At 38.6% G+C, this 21,039-nt stretch overlaps 1 protein-coding gene across 2 annotated transcripts; it reads left to right on the top strand.

Annotated features, from left to right (window-relative positions):
- The first annotated feature begins 558 nt into the window (after positions 1-558).
- Positions 559-14,340, top strand: sh3tc2 (SH3 domain and tetratricopeptide repeats 2). 2 transcript variants are annotated; one of them, XM_079480284.1, is made up of 18 exons: positions 559-755; positions 3,553-3,651; positions 4,366-4,476; positions 4,786-4,913; positions 5,026-5,131; positions 5,201-5,344; positions 6,691-6,886; positions 7,602-7,675; positions 7,777-7,972; positions 8,250-8,383; positions 8,490-8,540; positions 8,799-10,520; positions 10,701-10,878; positions 11,013-11,163; positions 11,341-11,463; positions 11,543-11,693; positions 12,919-13,115; positions 13,423-14,340. In XM_079480284.1, the coding sequence occupies exons 2-18, from the start codon at positions 3,642-3,644 to the stop codon at positions 13,915-13,917; spliced, it is 4,167 nt and encodes a 1,388-aa protein (XP_079336410.1). In that variant the 5' UTR covers positions 559-755; positions 3,553-3,641; the 3' UTR covers positions 13,918-14,340. The 2 variants fall into 2 exon arrangements, with proteins under 2 accessions (XP_079336410.1, XP_079336409.1); XM_079480283.1 differs by having other exon boundaries at positions 567-755; positions 4,348-4,476.
- Positions 14,341-21,039: the final 6,699 nt, after the last annotated feature.

Genomic DNA, 21,039 nt, shown 5'->3' with positions numbered 1-21,039 from the left:
TCCTCAGTCTGTTATCTGCACTTTTGACGATGAAGCACGGCAAGTTCTTGGAAAAATAAATAATCATTTAAAGAACATTTCAAATCCTTATTGCTATCTCAGTGAATGATGGGAATGCACAAACATAAGTCTGGATATTCTGTCGAAGGTACCTTTGGAATGTGAGCAAGAGGGCGTATCTGACGCCCTGTATTGAGTTTGATAGAGACACCAGTTGCATTTTCTTGTGGTGTATGCAAAACAAGTCCGACCAGATGGATTACTTTGTGTTCTGTCAAAAGAAAACATACCTTTCATTTTTGCACGTTTTCACAGAAATGACTTGCATTCATGACTCCTCCTGACGAAGTAAGATTGGCTGAGCCATTAATGTGACTGGTTGTTTCTACTCTGCTTTGAAGGTTATCCAACACTCTGCTGACCTGACCCAGAGTTTAACAGGACGGGGGTGAAAGGGCTAGACTCAGAGTGAGGGAGAGAGGGAGAGAGGGAGAGAGGGAGAGAAAGAACCATAGCATTTAGGGGAGGAGTTAACATACTTCCTTCAACGCAAGCTCTGAACTCATGCCACAAGGGCATACACACACAAAGTCATACACACACCTCCTGCTTATTTCTCTGTCCTACAGGAGCTTTACACGGGATAATGACAGTTAGTTTAAGTCGGTCTGACCAGTCAGTATCACCACCGTCACCTCCACAGAGCACAGATTGACAGAGGTGAGAACCCACAGCCGGGAGTCAACAGGACAGAGGTATGCCCTCGCTCTCTCAAAGGCAAATGTGTTTTGGTTAGAATTTACTGTTTGTGTGTGGCTAACTGTACGCTTTGTCGAAATTGTTCCATAAATATATTCGACAGTTTTGACGGTGTCTGTAAAAGAAGGTGAACTTGTTTGACAAACAGTACATTCACTTTTTGAACTTGAGTTTGTTGTCTTCTTATCTATCTTTTTTTGTCAAGTCTGTCTCTCAAACCTTTGAATATTGACTTCCTCTTACTGCCAAAAGCTTTTCGCTGCCTGTGTTTGAGAACGTGTTATTCACCCTATTTAATTAATAGCAACAGCGGGCACAGCTTGGGCTCTGGAGGGAGTCGTTCTAAACTTAGAGTCTATAGCCCTTACTCATGTTACACGTTTCCCTGTTCTTTCCACCGACTGCCACACACACTGAGCCAGTAACCTACAAAGAAACCGCTCTACTTCTCTGTTAAGTTTATAAGCCATAAGGACATTTTATTAGGCTTTGTTGTCCTTGTCGATTCTTAAAATATGACTATATTGAATATAAAGTTAATGTTGTTATCTGCTCTCTGCAGATGTGCTTTGGTAGTCTTTGCAGTAGTACTGTATGTTCTGGTGTTCACACAGTAAAATATTATGTGATTTGAGATAATGGAGAAAATGTGTTTACATTTAAGATGAATACGAAGAGAGATGCTGTGAGTGTTAAGGAGCTGTGCTGAGAAATGCCTCCTGGCTGTTTACAGCTGTTCAGACTCATGGGATCATCACAAATTGAATTAGAATCTGACTGAGTCCTCTCTGTACAAAACTCTGAGATGATCAGCATTATTCTGTAGTGATAAGGATCCTCTTTGTGCACTTAAGACAGGGAAACACATTTTTTGCAGTTTTAGAAAAGGAGAGACTATTTAACACTCTGTTAGGATATATGAATATGATTTGAATGTGCAAAATATTTTACATTTATACTGATTTGGACATTTTACCTAAAACCTCTTGTGTTGCAAATACATTAAAATGTATTCTCAGGGAATTGAACCCATGATCTATAGCCAAGAACACATTCTCAGCTGCTTTAAAGATAGTTCACCAAAAAATGAAAACACTCTTGTCATCTGTGTGGCTTTTCCGCAGAACACAAAAGAAAAATATTGTTAACTGGAACACACTTTGCACATTGGTTTTGTGTCCATACAATAGAAGTGAATGGGGACTGTTTAGTGCTGTTCGGTTTCAAGATATCTTCAAAATATCATCTTTTGTGTTCTACAGAAAGAAAGTCATACAAGTTTGAAATGACTTGAGGGTGAGTAAATGATGAGAGAATTTTCATTTTTGGGTGAACAATTACTTGGCTTTACAAGCCATTTCAGCTTATTTTTTACATTATATCAACTCAATTTGAAGTTATAACAACTCACTGCTGGCCAAAACAGTTTTAAGGTGAAATGACTTGTAAAGCCAAGTTGATTTTACTTAACATTTAAGGTAGTTTAACAGTGCAATGCAAAAACAATGTTATTTAACTTTTAAAAGATACTCTACGATGCCATAGAAGAACCATTTTTGGCTGATTGGTTCTAGAAAGAATCTTTACCAGCCGAAGAACCTTTCTGTTTTACTTTTTCTGATCATTCTATAATGTAAAGGACATAGAAAAGAAGTGATGACGGCATGATACTTAAGCTAGTACAACAAAAGAGAAGAAACATCAAGACAGAGTCAAATTAAGCACCAACTTATTCAATTCCAACACGTTAATTTGTAATTGTGAGTGAGTTTCTCACTGGGCCAGTTGTGTCCGTATGTCAGCGATGTGAGAATGCTGCTGCTCTCACTTTCCAGAAAAGCCCTGGCACAGAGAGGCACTGACAAACCCACACAAACATGCCAGCAGCACAAAGTGCTTCACTCATCCGCAGAGCCGACGCAGACAGGAAGAGAGAGAATGATATCGATGGAAGTTTAAAGAGCGTGCGGTGTATGTACAAGGGGAAGATGGATAGGAAGACAGAGAGAGAGAGAGAGAGAGAGAGAGAGAAGGAGAGGAGCGACTCCATCAATAACGCTCCTTGGAGTTAAAGTGGATCTGTCTTATAGCGGGCACTATTGAAGCTGGCTGTACACATCATGGCATGCTGCTGTTGTCCTGTTCCCTGCCTCAGAAACTGCTTCTCGTTTTCAGGTTGGTCTCATCCTGGCTTTCATAGATTTGTGCCATGAGAAGAAAGAGTAACTTTCACAGGGAGACATCACAGTGTTTCTGTCAGTCATGGGTAATAGATTTACCCATGAAGGTAATGCAGGATGTGCACCTCCCTTGGGGGTTTGTGTGCTTTTGTCCTGTGTAATGCTCTGATCGCCTGTGGTAACTAATTGTGTTCTGTTGTTGTTGTTGTTGTTGTGTGAGTTATGATATACTGTATTTTTCGTTTGTGTGATTTAAGATAATATACTACCATCAAGCTGTTGACTAATAAATAGCAAATGGATAAATTGTATTAATTTGATGTTCCTGAGTATTTGCAATACATAAACTGCATGTAGATGATGTCAAGCAACGTTTCAGGACGATTCGTATGAGGGACAACGTGTTTGTCATTGTTTGCATGCGCACATTGAACTATCAGATTTCAGTCTGTGTTATGCCGGCATGAGGGCTGTTATTATGTCTTGTTGTATGTTCAGGTAATGACATTTTCCTCCTGTTCGTTGTCAGACACATTTACCCCAAAAGCTTCTGCTTATTTCTCATGTAGTTAATTCAATAACAATCCCTTAACATCCCACTCCCTTTCAATAGTGATATCACCTGCTGAGCTTGATGCCTTATGGAATGACCCTCCATACACTTTAGCAGCCGTCAGTGAACTCTTTCCACCCAATGACATCATGACAGCTGGTAAGAGGACTTCTTGAGTAAACCATGAGACAATCGTAAAGTTGTAGTGACAGCGCTTTACAGCAAGGTTTCGTTTATTAACATACTGTAATGTCACTAATGTAGTTCACTAATGCTGAACCTCATTGTAAAGTGCTACAGTTTTAGTATATCAAAATGTAGATGACTTTCTAATATAATTGTATGATACATGTTTTTATTTAATTATAAAATGTTGTGTTATATACAGTAAATGTTGTACTAAGAAACTGCTTGGAACATCCTTTCTTTCAATGGACAAAGCTGGGAAGGTCATAACCATCCGGAAATGAGAAAGGGGCTATGATTTAAGCCATCTGGCTGATATTTATAGACCCATTATGATATGGTCTGCACTTCCTGTTTATGAGCAGAGGTTTAAGAGATTGTAAATACATCTGATTATATTATTAACAAACATGCTTATTGTATCCATACCATGTGTATTAACATCAATATCAACTATATTTGCATAGAATGAACAAGTATGTCTACTGATAAAAGCAACACTCTAATTTGCCATTGGCTTTAATTATATAGTAGTTGAAGTGTTTAGCTGTTGGTATGTTTTTGATTCATGTAAGTGTGACCGGAATAAAAATTCAGGTTTTGAGGTTCTATCCAAATAACAGAAATACATACCAAACTTGCACTCCAAAAAATTGTGTTTGACCCCAGTTTCCTTGTCCATTGGAGATGAGGAAGCGGACGCAGAGGTGGAGGCAGAAGGCAGAGAGAGTAACTGGAGGAGGAAGGAGGCGTTGAGCGGAAGCAGCACCATATCTTCAGGAGAGCGTTTTTCTCCAGGTATTCGAAGACCTCGGTGGAAATAATGGCCGCCTTCTCCATAATGGCCTTTAATGGCTACACTTATTAAGCACACCCTAATGACTAATGCCAGACTTCCTTAATGTGTACACTCAGTCTAATCTTTTCTCTAATGGTATGTTTTTAGCGATGCAGTCATTGCTGTTACTGCATAATTTTTTTTATATCATGAGAATAATCACACCCTTTGCCACAAGAGCATATAGTAAATTTTAGTTGTAATAAGATGGCTTGATATATCTGGATTTCTGATGGATACTTAACTCAGCTCCTATTTGTGTCTTGGAGATGTCGTATTATTATTCAGAGGGAGGCGACGATCTAGTGTCCAGCCTGATGTTAAGCTTCAGGAGGCGTTACGCACTAGACTCAGGGTTGTAGAAAGCAACAGCCAGGACGTCGCACAACTGTTCAAGGTCAGACACTGAAATGTCCTTGCGAAACATCCACTGGCACCATTGATGAACTTGTTACTATTGATTATTTCAGTCTTTATTCAATCATGGTGATTGCTGATGCCGCACACAGGATCTGTCTGCAAGACTGGTGTCCGTTCATGTTGAGAAGGACAGCTTTGTCATCACTTTCAAGACTGTTGAGGAGATCTGGAAGTTCTCCACTTATCTGGCACTAGGTTAGTATGAATAAATATAATGTTTTTGTGAATCTGATGGAATATAATGGTTGCACTATTGTAATTCAGGATACGTGGCAAGATGTCTTGAGAACTTTCTGTGTGACCAGTCATTGTGGCTGGACCCTGCATTGCTCTGTGATGTGGAGATCTGTGTGACAGTGGATGAGGATCACTTAGCTACTCTTTACCTCGGACTCCTGCTACAGGAAGGTAAGGACTCACCACATCTCGCAGGCGGTCAAGAATCAATAACATCACCTTAAAAGGGATAGTTGGCCCCAAAATGAAAATTCTGTCATAATTTACTCAGTCTCAAATGGTTCCAAATCTGTGTACATTTTATTCTTCCACTGAACACAAGAGAAGATATTTGGAAGAACTGTACAGTTATGGGGCACCATTGACAACTATAGTAGGAAAGGAAACTACTATAATAGACATTGGTGCCCTAGAACTGTATGGTTTCCCACATTCTTCAAAATATCTTCCTTTGTATTTAACAGAACTAAGATAGATTTGAAACAAACTATAATTCTGTCATAATTTACTCAACTCCTTTTGTTCCAAATTTGTATACATTTCTTTGTTCTGATGTGAATACAGCGAAAGATATCTGGAAGTATGCTTATATCCAGACACATTTAGCCCCCCATTGACTCCCATAGTAGGAAAACATACTTTAATACATTTTTTGTTGTGGTAAATACAAAAGAAGACATTTTGAAGAATGCAGTACTGCAAAAGGTCTGGGGCACTTTTGACTACCATTGTATTTTTCCTACTTTGGTAGTCAAGGGGGTAAAATCTGGTTAAAAGCATTCTTCCAAATGTAATTCTCTGTGTTGATCAGAACAAAGAAATGTATACAGATTTGGAACAACCTGAATGTGAGTAAATGATGACAGAATTATCATTTTTGGGTGAAGTATCACACTAAGGGTGAGTAAATTATAAAAGAATAAAAATTTTTGGGTGAACCATCCCTCTAACCAGATAGCAACTACATGGACAGATTAATATATCTCTTCTGCTCTAAAGCCCCATATTGAAAGACTGCTTGGTAGCCTATTTAGAGGTCACATTAGGAAACAATATAGGATAAAAATGTGACTGCGACTCCTTGTTATCAAATATCTTTTTCGGTTTTTAGATACAACATTTTCTTGAATTTTGTTTGCATATGAAATATCTTTCTTCCGAGAATCACTACTAGCCACACTGTCAACAACATATCATTCATATCAAAGTCTGGCTGTTCATGATTGTGATATTTATTCAAAACAGTAATGAAAAAGTTCTCTGGCATTAGTCCCAGGATAGGGTAATCCCTGTTCAAAAATTGTTCCGCCTTATACTTGACATATGAATAAATTTTTTTGTTAACTGTCAAACTATCACTTTCAGAACCATAAAAGTCCACAATGAGCTTTTTGCACTTGCAAGAAAACATGAGATAAGGAGAAGTGATTGCGATTAGCAAGTAGAAGCCAACAGAGAGATATGAAATAAGAACAGTGAATATAAAAGCAGTTGAACGGTCTCATAACTGTTTGCAGGTACATTCTTTGCCAAGGCTTTAGTCAAGAGTGATGACAGAGAGGAGGAAGATGAGCTGACCTACATGAGGAATGACCTGATCACGGTGAAAGACATTGGTCAAGAGCACATGTGGGAAGGCACGCAGCTGTCCACGGGCCGACATGGTCTAGTGCCCCTGCATGATACGCAACCTCTGCCTTATCCTTTTTATCAGTAAGTCAAACTGGCTTCCTAATACACACTTATACAATGTACAATGTGTACTCAATTGACCCTTCGCAAAGCCCGCCACCTTTTGCTATGTCCGACATCAGCTAAAGCGCTTCCACTGTACTAAAGAATATTTATCGTTAAATAAACATTTCTGGGAAAAAATTATGTGTACTTTCAGCCAAAAGCAGTAAGAAAGTCTGCAATATGCATTTGAAGTATATATTCAAAATGTGAAAGTGACTCGGAATTAAGTTAACAAAAATAAAGATCGAAGCTCTAGCCTAACGTACTCTGCTTGCTGTAACAACATAACGTCTGGATAGCGTGTTGATGAGAAGCAGTCCTTCAGCACGGATCATATTATAGTCAGTCTATGAGGTAAAACTCCGGACAAGTCTTCTTGTATGACTCTGGTTTAAGAAGTCTTCATTGGTGTGCATTATGATGACTAAGATTCCACCACAAATTGACTTTTAGACAGTCGCGAAGGACTTTTGCAGCCGTTAAACACTATGGTTTGATTGAGGGACAAAATGGCGAAAAGCAACAGAGGGGCACATAATATCGCTGTTATGATTGGTAAGGTCGCCTGTCAATCAAACTACACGTGAAGGGTCAATTGACTGGCTACTACTTTACTCAACATATTTCTATTCTACTATTTTTGAAAAAAACTTCTATGGTTTGGCCATAAAAAACTACGTTTGTTCTTTAGGTGGTTTCTTAAAAAATATCCTGGCAACGCAGGAGGGGTCTCGGTTACAGAAAGTGTCTTTGATCATTCTATTGGTGAGGTTCTTGATTGTGTCCTAAACACAACCTTTCTATTTGAATCACAAACAACTTTTGGTGTTACTATACATTTGTTCTTTCTTTTACCTTCCTTTTAGTGGTGGGGACATGTGTGGCAATAGTGGACCATTACTCCGTGGTTAAAGATGAGCTGCATTTACACCAGGGCGACATTATCAAGATCGAGGGATTTCTCTTCAATTCTCTGAACATTTTCATAGGAAAACACACTACTAGTGGAGAGATGGGATTTGTTCACAAGGCCCATGTAAAACCTGAGAACATCAAACCTCTGTAAGTAAACATTTTTACAGATTTGTGTGCTTGACATCTGTGTTTGGTAAAACTATTTATCTGACGTGTCTCTCAGCGACCCTGACTTATCAGATGAAAGCATCCAGCTGGCAAACACTGTTTTATTCTGTTGACCTTTGCTGAATGTGCCTCTGTCTAGCTGGTGGCGATGCAGGAATTGGAAGGCGGGACTTGTTGAAGTTATGTGATGATGTGATGAAGAGATTCGAATTAGAGTCATGTGGTTGATAATGTTGCTTTTGTTGGCCTCTCACAGCAATGGACAATTGGTCTTTCTGAGTGAGGAGGAAAGGGCAGCACTGTCTAAACTTAACCCCTGCTTTGAATCCTGCCAGTCTGATGTGATGGGGAATCTCTTCTCCTCTGACATAAGCACTGTGTACAGATTAGGTAAGAGATTATGCATTGCCTCTCTGGGAGATACCTTAACATTTGGAGACAATGATGTAATTGTAATTTGTTGATAATATTTATATCTTTACATTTTATATTGCAGACAGACTGGATGATTCTGATTTCACTTATATTAGAAACCATCCAAAGTCAGGTAAGCCATTTAAAAGAGATTGTTTACCCAAAAATGAATTTTAAACCTGTATTTAGAAGAACCTGTATAATTTCCTTTCTGAAAGAAAGTCATACAGGTTTGAAATGACAAGAGGGTGGATAAATGATGACAGAATTTTCATTTTATGTCACCAAGTAAATATGGACTTTAATTGTCTTATCAACTTATCTTATGTCATTTCTACTTAACAATTTTGTAGCATTCGAAATTCTCATCTTTACTCTGTGTAACCTACAGAGCAAAAAACACCAGTAGAAGATCCAAGGAAGAGCACCATATCAGAAAAGAGTGACACAACTCCCTACCACTCGTCCCCACGGCCGTCATTCTACGCCTCTCGGAATCATCTCGAGCGGGATGCCGAAGTGCTCTCCTTTAGCCCAGAGGACACATTCCGAGAGATGGATGAATATGAGGAAGATCCTCTAACTTTCATGGATGAGGGTATCTGGGAGGCTGATGAAGCAGAGACTGCTGACCCAACCCTGACCTTCCTAAACCTGGAAACTTTCCAGGACTCATTCGCTACTCTTTACGACATCCGATACTCTTTCCTGGACGCTGTCTTCAGTGGTCTTTCAGAGGACGAGGTTCTTCAGCATCTGGAAAACTTGCGAGAAGTAGCTAAGAAAGGAAGGATGCTGTGGGCCCATCGGCGAGCCTGCTTCCTCCTAGGCAGGCTGTGCGCCAAGAAGCTGAAATACTCCCAGGCGCGAGTATATTTTGAGGAGGCATTGAAAGTACCTGTTAATGGTTTTTATGATGAACCACTTTTGATTGCCCTGTACACTAATCTCACTGCTGTTTATCTGAAACAGAAGATGATGGACAAGTTGCTATTTACCCTGGAGAAGGCCAGTGCACTGATCCTGTGTCTTCCATGCCACAACTTCTGCTCAGCGGATGAGTTTGAGCTGCTCAAACCAATCATGCGCACAGCCATAATCGAAAAAGACAAGCACCTTGAAGCTCGGACCTGCTACCTCTGCCTGTCGCTCTTTCTTCGCCTGAGGAAAGTAGAGGATGCTTTGCCGTTCGTTGAGAGACTTCAGTTTCTTACCATCACTTTGTCTGCTGATGAAGAGAGACCTATTGCTCCAGTTGATCTTAACTGGATGCTGTGCAGGCTGTATCATAAAAAGTATTTGCCCTATCTTACACTAGCCTCTATAAGCCTGGACTCAGAACGAGAACATTCCTTGGACGATGCATTCCAGAAAATTGAACTCTTTATTAAAAACTCAGCCAGACTCAATCCCCACTGGAAGGAAAGTACTTCTGCGCCTCCTGCACAGGTTGTGGTTTACCTTCAGCAGGCCTTGTCCATAGCTAGCCAAGGGGAAGATCTGAAGACTCAAAGAGATCTTTGCATTTGCCTGGCTAGTGTTTACCAGCAGCATGGAGCTCTAGAAAAAGCTGTGCCCTTTGCCCACCAGGCGGCATGTGCTGGGAGGCAAATAAATGAGGAGGAGGGCTTTGAGGCATCTGTACTGCTAGCCTGGCTCTTGGTTCTAACGGAGCAACCCGTACAAGCCCAGTCCACTCTGTATCCATTGCTCAACTCTTTGAATGAAACAGATAGTCCGGCACAGCGTGGGGTGGTCTACAACCTCCTAGCCCTGTGCCTCCGCAAACAGGGAAGAGTTCAAGAGGGTGCCAAAAACTTCCATTGTGCCTTGCAGATTTCCAGAGAGAACGGGAACAAGAGGAATGAAGCGCTGGCCCTGGCTAACATGGGTTGCTTGTGTCTGTCTGTAGGGGCTTCTGGCCTGGCAGAATGTTTTCTGCTTAATTCCCTACAACTCTACCAGTTTCTCTCAGAGAGCCCTACGGACGAGGAGCACGTCCAGACTCTTCTCTGGCTGGGCAGGAGCTACAAGGATAGAGGAGGGAGTCAGAAAGTCAGGCTGTGCTACGAGATGGGTCTGCTTATTGCCATTAGTGCCAAAAATTTGCACAGTGAGTATAACATGATATAATTTTATTTCTGGAGCATATTCTGGAGTTGCATTGTTAAAGTTGATTCTGGTGAACTCATCAAGTAAATGTTTTAAATCTTGTCAGTGGCAGGGATGAGTTACTTGCTGGACCTACATCATTCCTAAATAAACCAAGAATAAACATTTATTTCATCTGCAGGTCAGATGGTTGTGGCAAATGTTCTAAGTCGTCATTATGCTGACTTGCTGCTATACGGACAGTGTATTGTTTATTATGAGCATTGTGTGGGGCTATGCAGAACTCTTAAAAACAAACAACTAGAAGGAGAATATCTGGAGCTGCTCAGCACCCTCTATCTCTCATTAAACACAGAGAAGTAAGAGCTACACCGTACATTACACATAGTGTTAGCTGCACAAGTGAATTATGACTATATACTTTTTGGGAGTACTTTTCTGTGAATGGGTCAATTGGTTTTTCCAAAAATGTAATGTAGAAAAACCATTGCAGGTCTTCAATGAAGTCTCTTGATTACTCAAAGCAAAGCTTAAGGATCTCCATAGATCTGGGTAAAAGAGAGGAAGAGTCTGAGACGTGGTTGCAGGTGGGCCGTATCTACTATCTGATTCATGAGGATGAGCTGGCTGACATGTACCTTCAGGTAAAATAGGACTGATGTTAATTATTGTTCAGCATGATAATTTTTACATATTGAAGTATCTGACCAGTTATATGGAAAGACTAATCTTTAAATCAATCATTAGTGGTAATCCATAAAGTAAAACTATTATTATCAGGTGTTGTGATAACCGTTTTCTCCATAAACAAATGTTTACAGGCAGCAGTAAAGACAGCCCTGAAGGTGAATGACCCATGCTTCGCTTTGAGCATTTACGAGGAGGCGGGAGATGTGTTTTTCAAGGGACACAGAAACCGCCTAGCTGCTCTACCTTTTTTCAGGGTATGCTTCACCTTGATTTCAAAACAGATATTATCAAGACACAAATAACTCTAAATTTAAAAATCTGTTTTTAAACAAGGATGGGAGTTTGCCGTTTGCCCGCAGTATTAAGGATGTGCACTCGGAGTTCAGGCTGTTGGGTAAACTCACAGAGCTTCTGATGAATCACAAGCAGTATGAAGAGGCACTGCAATACGCCACACTCGCAGTGCAGGTCAGCACCACCACTGGTGAGACCTGTTACACTTCAACTCCTTGGTTTAATTTTAAAATGATTTATAAACAAATATCATTTTTCATTTTCTTGAATATGATTTTAGTTTTTGTAAACTTGTTGTGCTAGTCTTAAGGTAATGTATATTAAGTATGTTTAATCTATGGATGACAATAGACAAATTAAAGGAGTAGTTCACCTTCAAAAAAATGTTTTTGTCATTTCAAACCTGTTTGACTTTCTTTCTTCGTCAGAACACAAAAGAAGATATCTTGAAAAATATTGGTGAAAGAACAGCACAGGCCCCCATTAACTTATATTGTCTGGACATAAAACAAATTGAATAGGAGCCAGTTAATGACATTCTTCAAAATATCTTCTTTTGTGTTCTGTGGAAGGAATAAAGACATACAGGATTGAAATGACAACAGGGTGAGTAAATGATGACAGAATTTTCATTTTGAAATTGAACTACCCCTGTAAATGTGCCTGTGTGTGTAAATGTGAGTGTATGTAAACCTTGGACTCTGTCTCCCCCTGTTGGACATTTCCAGCAGTGAAGCTATTTTTCGACAAACTACCCCCTACTGTCCATAGCAATATTTGCAGGCCCCTGCGTCTTTACCCAAAAAATATTTCAGAGCTTGGCATATATATTAAGATGTATATATATAATAAACAACTAAACTACACTTATTTAAAATAAATATTTTAAACACTTATCTAAATATCTTTTGTATTTTAAATTATTTTAAGGCATCTCAATGCCCCGTGAAAGGTTGTTGAGGCTTCCTTGTGGGCATGGTCCTGTTTTCAACAGTTTCAACAGTTAAAATTATAGTAGTTCACCTAAAAATAAAAATTCTGTCATCATTTACACACCCTCTTTTCATTAGAAATCTGTATGACTTTCTTTCTTCTGCAGAACACACGAGAAGATATTTTGAAGAATGCTCGTAACCGAACAGCACTGGACCCCATTCACTTCTATATAGACAAAAAACAAACAATGCAAGTGAATAGGGGCCAGTTAACAACATTCTTCAAAATATCGTCTTTTGTGTTTTGCAAAAGAAATAAAGTCATACAGGTTTCAAATGACAGGGTGAATCAAAGATCACTTTTTTATTAACATTGATTACATTTAACATTCCTTTCTTCTTTTCTCCCAGTGGAGCATAAATGTTTGCAGAAATGTTATTTCCACAGTTCACTATAAGTGTTATGTGTGTAAATTACAGGTGTGCCTCTGAATGAGAGAGTGTCCTTCCATCGTCTTGCATCAGTGAACTTCTATTTAGGGAAGTATGAGATGGCTGAGAACTACTACCTGAAGTCTCTTTCACTTTGCCCCATTGCACTGGAACATGCCATTGATGTTCGGTACAATGTTAAAGTTTACTGTAGACTGGCGGATCTGACACTATACAAATTAAAGGTGAGAGCCTTTCCATATGAATTAAAGAGTACAAAGTATAAAAATAATATAGTTACTTACAGCAATAAAGTTACCAAAACTGATTGCATCCTGTTGGTCTGCTGCAGTTGCGTAATTGTGTGTGTGTCATGTTTGTTTTATAGTGTTTCTATATTTTTACATAAATCTAAAGACATAACAGTGCCTTTTGAATGAAGAATACAACAAAGCACATGTTTTAAGGCAAGGTGCCTGTTTAGAGATACTTTTATATTTGATGGCATCTGCTATACATATTGAAGAATGTTCATTGGTGTTTTTGCCTCAGGATGCGTTTGATGCCATGGGCTACTTTCACTTGGCCCTGGCAGCAGCTCTAGAGGACAAAGAAAGCCTAAGCACGCTGTACATCATCTACATGAAGCTGGCAGAGATCCATGCCAACCACATGCCTGATGCAGAACTATGTCAGAGATATATGGACAGCGCACAGAATCTGAGGAGAGAACTGGCAGGATACTCTGACTCTACGGATACACATCAGGACCATGCAAATAAATTCGCTCAAACTAACGCTGGCCTTTCACACTCCAGCATTGGTCCAGAATGCAGCATGACGGATACTAGCCTTATGATCCCTTCCCAGGGGGAGTCTGAGTTCATGGTGTCTAACACCAGTCACAAAGAAGACATGGACACCAGGTTTTCAGAGAAAACAGACTCAGAGCCTTCTGATCATACCAATCCGGAGACTACTTGCACCGATAATACAAACCACACCAATGGAAGTACATTGACGGAGGGCTTGACATTTGTAACATAGGAATGGTTTGGATGTGCAAGCATGCAAGATACATGGCAACTTCTGTGCAGCCTTCTGTTTTCTTTTATAAAAATATTGCTATTGTTTCATAGTGTTTAAAGATCAGTTATGATGATTTTGTATAATTGTAAATACGTATTTTTATCTCTGTGTACATATATTTGTTCTAACTATGTGAATCTGTGGTTAAATCTGTTTTCTGTATACCTTCCAACTTTAATTAAAAATGAAAGTTTCTGAAACAAATTGTGTAAACTGCCTTGAGCAAAAAACTAAACACTTGATACAGCAAGTGCCTGTTTGCTTGCATGATTCATTTGTATTACCACAGTTTTACTATAAATACCATAATTAAATTATGGCGAGTCAATCTATGGGCGTTTTGGTTTTACTACAACAAATAAATAAATATGAATAATAGTTAAACCATGTTTAATTATTGTAAGCGTTGGCATTTTAACTGCCTATTTGGAGTCTTTGGGCTTATACTGTACATTTATAGCCCTATTAAAATTGAATTGAAAACATGTGATAGCAGCAGTTAAATATAACGTTAAATATTTGACCATGTTAAAATATTCCAAAAACTGTTTACAGTACACTGTTTACTATTGGGCTGTAATAATAGTATAATCCAGCAGAGGGAAACATTGGCCGTAGTGACACAATAAAATGACAGACGGCAGAATGTTCATTGTAAAGTCTCTCATCCTTCATCTATTATAAACAGATTTTCCTGGGGCCCTCTGAAAATGTACAGATGTATTCATAGAAAGTAACGTCAGGCATCTTATACGGTAACTTACGTCAACAGTACGTAAATTGTTTACGACAAGCTTTGATTTAGGATTCTCAAACTGCATACGCTTTCGTCTTGTTATTTGTATATAATTATTTTTAATGACATGTAAAAAACATTTAGGTTCCACATACAGTTAATTAACCTGCATGAGTAAAAGTTTTTTTTTTTGTTAGAAAGTTACAATGTATATGGCAACGTTTGTGGCACGTGCGTAACTGTATTTCTGTATTTACCTGTTCCGTTAGCATCTTTGGCGCATGGTATTGTCCCGACATCTCGTTCTCACGTGAGTAGGCCATTTCTGTCTTACTTTGTTAACCTTTGCTTAATTTATCATCAGCAAAATTGTAGTTCGGCTCCAATAAGGGAAGGCTCCGAATATTGCAGAAATCCACGTCGATGATAAAAACTAGCCTCACGTTGTTCATTAAATGTTTAACGTTATTTGTCAGGATTTATTTGTTCTGTGGCGCTACACAAACATAGCTTGTTTAGTTTTAAAGGTCACTTTTTTACTTCTTTCCCTTAAGAGATAACATATTTACGAAACGCGCTTTGTCCGGCGAATTCCCTTGACTTCGTGTCTAGGCTATAGCTCAAGCAGTGACGATCCTAGACGTCTGGGGCCCTAAGCAAACCATTGCGGGGGCCCATGTCAGTTAAATTTAGATAAACATAACTATAAACTATAAGAAATATTAAATCAATTAACACATTTAAATAAAAAACATTAAACTGACCATTAGAACAAGTATACAATTAAATTTACATTTTGATTCACATGTAAATAATTATTTATCTCAAGTGACGTGTGGCTCTGGAACCATCTAGCTGTACACGCAAATGCGGTGTGTTTTTACTAACCAAATGAGTGATCAACAAAAATAAAACGTGATAAATATAGTTTGCTCAAGAGGCATCACATCACACGCATGACATAACCTGCTGCGCACTACATGATGTATGAGACCGAGTAAAGTAATTCAATAAATTAAGTATTAAAAAGGACATTTCTAAATGATTTTTGTATAGTTGAATCCGCAAGTTATGCAAATAGCGTCTTGTTATAGTGTTTTGGATTTGGTACTCAATGGGCAGAGGCCCTACACAACCTGCGTAGTCTGTGTACAGGAAGGATCGGCTCTGATACTAAGATCACAAAGGCGTAACCCCTCATTATGTAAGGTCTTTATACACCTCTGACATAATTATGTACATTATATTAGCATTTCTGTCAATAGATCTTTGGAAAAATTGCACATTAGGTTGAGGATGCTGCTTGTTTTGGAAATTCTCTGTTCTCTGTCTACAATGGCCCGTCCATAATGGTTCAGTTATTCAGTAAACGTGTGAATTGCACAACAACACACTGTATTCAAGAAACAGCATTCTTGTGTGATATGGCCTAAATTTGAGCAATATAACGTTTAAATGTAGCTGTTTGTATGAGTAATACAAGACCAAAAGTGGATCAAATGTGGACATACTGTAGTGTGTATAATTTACAGAGGATATCACAGATGGACTCATTTAATTTAAACTCATTCTATTTATTTCATCCTATAATGAGCATTTATGATTGGTGAATTACCTGTTAACTCATAATGGTGTATATATGTGTGCATATGCCTGTCAGTAAGTTTGTAGTTGAATAAATAAAATATTCAAAAGAAGGACTGCTAAAAGCTTTCTGACTTGTTAAAACAGTGCTTTTGATCAAGACGCTTTAAATAATGATTTATATTCTTTCTCCTACTGTAATCCAGCATGTGGTCTATCTTTCACACTGTCAGAACCATCAGTGCTACAGTCAAGATTGTGTTTTATTTAGAAAATGTACAAACAAACCTATAATGCAGGTCATTCTCGAATATTGCAAATTATCAGCTCTCACTGTGTGCGCTCTGAAAAGTGTCTATCAGTAACTGTTTTGAAGGCGGGGAGTCAATACTGCCTGTTGCAAATTACATGCGACATAAATTGGCTGGCTATGGCTACCTGCATGCCTGAGTAAAAGCGTGAATTGCAGCCTAGTTATGTGTAAGCGATGGGTGATGGCCTAGCATAAACTCCTACACAGACATGAATGTGGCACAGCTAGCGTTACAGGTCTGTAGTCATATAAGCATTGTGTTGAATAACAGCACTAATATCCTGTCCTTAAACTCATACATCCTTACTGTGAGTATAACCCTCTTCCAGCTGTGTTTCAGTAGTGTGGATGAAAGTGAAACCTGGCAAGACGTTATTTACGGACAAACTCTATTAAAGACTCCATGGAGCAGTTTATGTCCAAGAAATAGTTTACCTTGTGTTAGCACAGAACCAGTGTGTAGGAATGATCAAAAAGCTTCCCACAAGGGAGACATGCAGTAACCACCCACTTAAAGTGTTTGTGATGCCCCTGCATGGCACAGAAAATGTTCAATGGCAGGCGTTTTTTGAGTCTTTTTAACTTTCCTTGCATATTGTATTTGAACATTTCATAAAATCGAAACAAATGTTTGTGGGAATTAGCTTGTAACATTGGTCACAGTCTGCTTTTAATGAACCTTTGTTGTTAAGGAGGAAGAACTTATTGAATGGTTGTTGATTCCTGGGGGAAATCAGCATTGCTTCTTTGCTTGTAATGGCTGCCAAGATAATGCTAATTACATTTTAATGGTGCCTCTTAGTTTTTACTTTATCGAGCACTCGTTGTATGTGCCTATATTCTTTGTATAGTACATTTCTGTCTTATCATCTGCGATTTCCATTTGTTAAGCATATACTTTGTGTGGAAGGTGATATGTCTGATCAAACCCATTGAAAGGTGTTATGCATGATGTACAGTGTCTGGTTAAGCTCAGGAAGGGCTGACACCTCTAATTTGGCAGCTATTCTCAGACATCCCTGCTGGCGTCACATTGGGATTTCCTATTATAGTTTACTGCAATCATGTCATGTTATAGCTAGACATTAGTTCAGAACTAATATGGTTTGAAGGTTTCATATGTAACATTAAAGGAGGAGTTAAATAAGCTGGTTTTGCCAATCTTATGTTAATCTTGAACACCTGAGTACTATTGCGTTCTTCATATCTCTGAAAAGTGTTTAGTTTTCTCACATTTACAGAAGACAGATACAGCTTTACATTTATTTCCAAAGAAGGCCGACTGTAACACAGTTCGTAGATGTAGGGAAGGAAGGAGGTGGGAACCGGCGAACATTGAACAAAATTTTAATTAAATAAACAAACAAGGAAGTAAAAGGTTATGTATTTATGTATTGTGCCATAAAACATAAACACATGTCGGGGCCTGGTCCTCTCTCGTCCTACACTCCTGTCGCTCCTCTCTTATGCTTCCTGAGCTCCTCCGTGAGAGATGTGAAACCGGTGCACGCACAGCTGACACTTGTTATCCCTCACGGGACCAGCCTCGCGCCATCCCTCACGGCTCTCGTCCCGCCCTGCTCGCCACACCCCGACCTCCCGGGAAATACAAACTCCATCCACTGATGTCGTGACACCGGGTCTTTTGGAAACCTGAACAAGGCTTGTTTCCCCTCACATCCAAAAACACATCTCTTAGGTGCCATTATTAGCTCTATTAGCTAAAACAACGCTGATAGGCATGCTCTTCTGCTCGCTCTCTGGTTCATTCATGGGCGTGCTCTTCCAGGAGAATGGCCAATAAAATCTTAGGATCCTTGTTTCGAAACAGGGATGCAGACTTATAAAAAAGTAGAGTACTTTCATGGGTGTGCTTTTCATTCATGGGCGTGCTCTTCATTCATGGGTTGGCTCTTGCAGGAGAATGGCCAATAAAATCTTAGGATCCTTGTTTCGAAACAGGGATCCAGACTTATAAAAAACTTTTTTGAAGTGCTGGCGGACAGTATCGAGCTCAGAAATACTACATCATACGTCCAATTCGTATTTTAACAAATTAAGCTTGAGGACCCAGCACGTTTAACAGCAAAATGAATATAATAGCATGTTACTCCTCCTTTAAAGCCCAGGTTTCCCAGACTAAATTCCCAGACTAAAATTAATGTTTCAGCTCTCCTAACAGTACAGGTATATAGCTTGCACTGATATATCTAATAATGTATCAGTGTCAATGTCTCTTCTCAATGTGTTTTCTTTTTTCCTCAGTGCTCGGCACGACTAATGTTCATCCTGTACCTTACTGCTGATTGACTAAAAGGTTGTTTTGCCATGACCCCATTTACCATGGCAAAGAAGGCTACTTTGAATATGCAGAAGGTGGATTAAGTCAACAGGGCTGTGACCAAATTTGTGGTCAAGGGACTGCATTCCTTTTCCATGGTAGTTTTTATGTTAGGTTTTGTATTTACTTATATATTCATGTATACTTTAAACTTTTAAATAGTTCAATTTAAATAACTTTTTTGACTTTAACTTTTTAAGTATCGGTTCAGGCACCGTTTTGGCACCAGTACCGTTTTAAAAGTATTGATTTGGCACCGGTACTGAAAAAACCCAATCGATATCCAACCCTAAGTAGGACAAATGACAATGGTAGTCCCAGAGAACTTCTTCAAAAGATCTTCCCAAAATGTACAAATATTTGTTCCTACTATGGTAGTTAGTGGTGGCCAGGAACTATTTGGTTACAAGCATTCAAATATCTTCCTCTGTGTTCATCGGAACAACATTTTAAACAACATGGGTGAGTAATTGAAGACTGGTCCTGTTTCTGTGTTTCAAAAATAGGTTAGCTACAGTACGATTTCTTTCATGTGTAACTTTATTTTAGTTTAGTAAAAATTACTATCCTTGTTGTCATGGCAACAAAGTTTTTATATTGAACATAACTTAACATTATGCCCCAAATCCTAACATTAATGAGGAACCTGAAGTATCCCTTTAATAGTGTTAAAAGAGTTCAGCGGCCCACCTGGAACTGTTTTTATCTTATGTCCAGGCAAATAAAAGCCTGATACTGCCAAAAACGCTTCATTAGCACACATTTTGCATTCTTACGTGATGCTGTAAATTATGAAAAGCATGTGTAAAATATGAAGAGGTCTGACATTTTATTCTAAAACTGCTTTGTACTCTGAATCGGTTAAAGTTGTTTTATGATAAAACGGCAAATGAGTGAATCACATCCATCTGTAGTACAGAAAAACACATCCATGTTTTTTTTCATTTGTAAAGAAACAGAGGTCTGTTGAAGTTTGTATCTTATTTACTTCTAATTGTTCAGATGAAAATTTAGCAACTGGTCATTAACATTTCTGAATATTCACAGCCCTCCTTCTTTATTCTCCTCTTATTTTTGCATTGCAAAATGTATAAAATGTTTAATGCTGATAATATAAAATATATCAGTTATGATAGAAATGTTCTGCAACCTTGCAGTACAAGACATTTATAAGAACTTTATGCCATCGTTTTCTAGATATTTTCCCTAAGATGAAAACATTTTGATTCAACAGTCTCCATTCAACAAAAGCACCGCTTATGAGAACCTGAGCTGGAAACTGTCCTTATATCGTTAAACCTCGACATGATCTAGCAGAAATACAGATCAACACCTCCTGTCCACCTCCACCACGTAATGTTTTAGTTTTGAGGAATTCCACAGACACATGCATCTCTCTTTCTGTTACCATGTATGGCCTCTGTTTACTCCTTTTTGACAATGAATCCCTTTAAGAGCTATGGGGCTTGCAGCTGAGAAATAAACACCAAGTGGGATAACATAACAGAGAATAGAGATTTAGTGTCAGCTCTGATTTCTGTATGGACAGACAGCCAAGCTAAGAGGACTGTCATGAGATGACAATCACAATCATGTAAAAATAATTTATGTTAATGAACAACAGCAGTTCTGCTTCACAAATGGTCTGTTTCATCATTTCAGGACCATAAAGTGATAATTGCTCGGAATAAAAAAAATGTCTTTAGATGCATTCGTGTTTTGTAAATATTTGCATTTCTTTCTGATCTTCACACATACATTTTGTATGACTTTTCTCTCCTGTAAAGACTTAGAATTTACAGAAGGCGTCCTTTTGTTAGAATGTAAAAGACAAAGCATAAACATTGAAACAAAACCACCGTATGTATCTAATAATGTATTTTGTATGTACTCCAGAGTCCAGATAAAGACGGAGTGCTCTTGGCTCTGCCATTTCTCATATAATTATTAAAACTGTACTAACACAATAACCCTTTAGTAGATTATCCAACAAAACTAGGTTACGTTCAAAACCCAACCATAGGTCTAGCATACACCAAATGGTCACAATGTAAAGTCTATAGAGTCTGCAGTGTCTACCTATTTCCTTCTACAGTAAATCAATAC

This window comes from Barbatula barbatula (assembly GCF_947034865.1).
Source record: "Barbatula barbatula genome assembly, chromosome: 18".
Taxonomy (NCBI): domain Eukaryota; kingdom Metazoa; phylum Chordata; class Actinopteri; order Cypriniformes; family Nemacheilidae; genus Barbatula; species Barbatula barbatula.
Note: the sequence above shows the minus strand (reverse complement) of the source record. Positions and strands in the feature narration are given on the sequence as shown.

Excerpts from the sequence above, each read along its gene's own strand:
- sh3tc2 (XM_079480283.1), top strand. Across the intron at positions 6,887-7,601 it reads CTGCCTTATCCTTTTTATCA|GTGGTTTCTTAAAAAATATC; the intron begins GTAAGTCAAACT and ends TTTGTTCTTTAG. Across the intron at positions 7,973-8,249 it reads CCTGAGAACATCAAACCTCT|CAATGGACAATTGGTCTTTC; the intron begins GTAAGTAAACAT and ends GGCCTCTCACAG.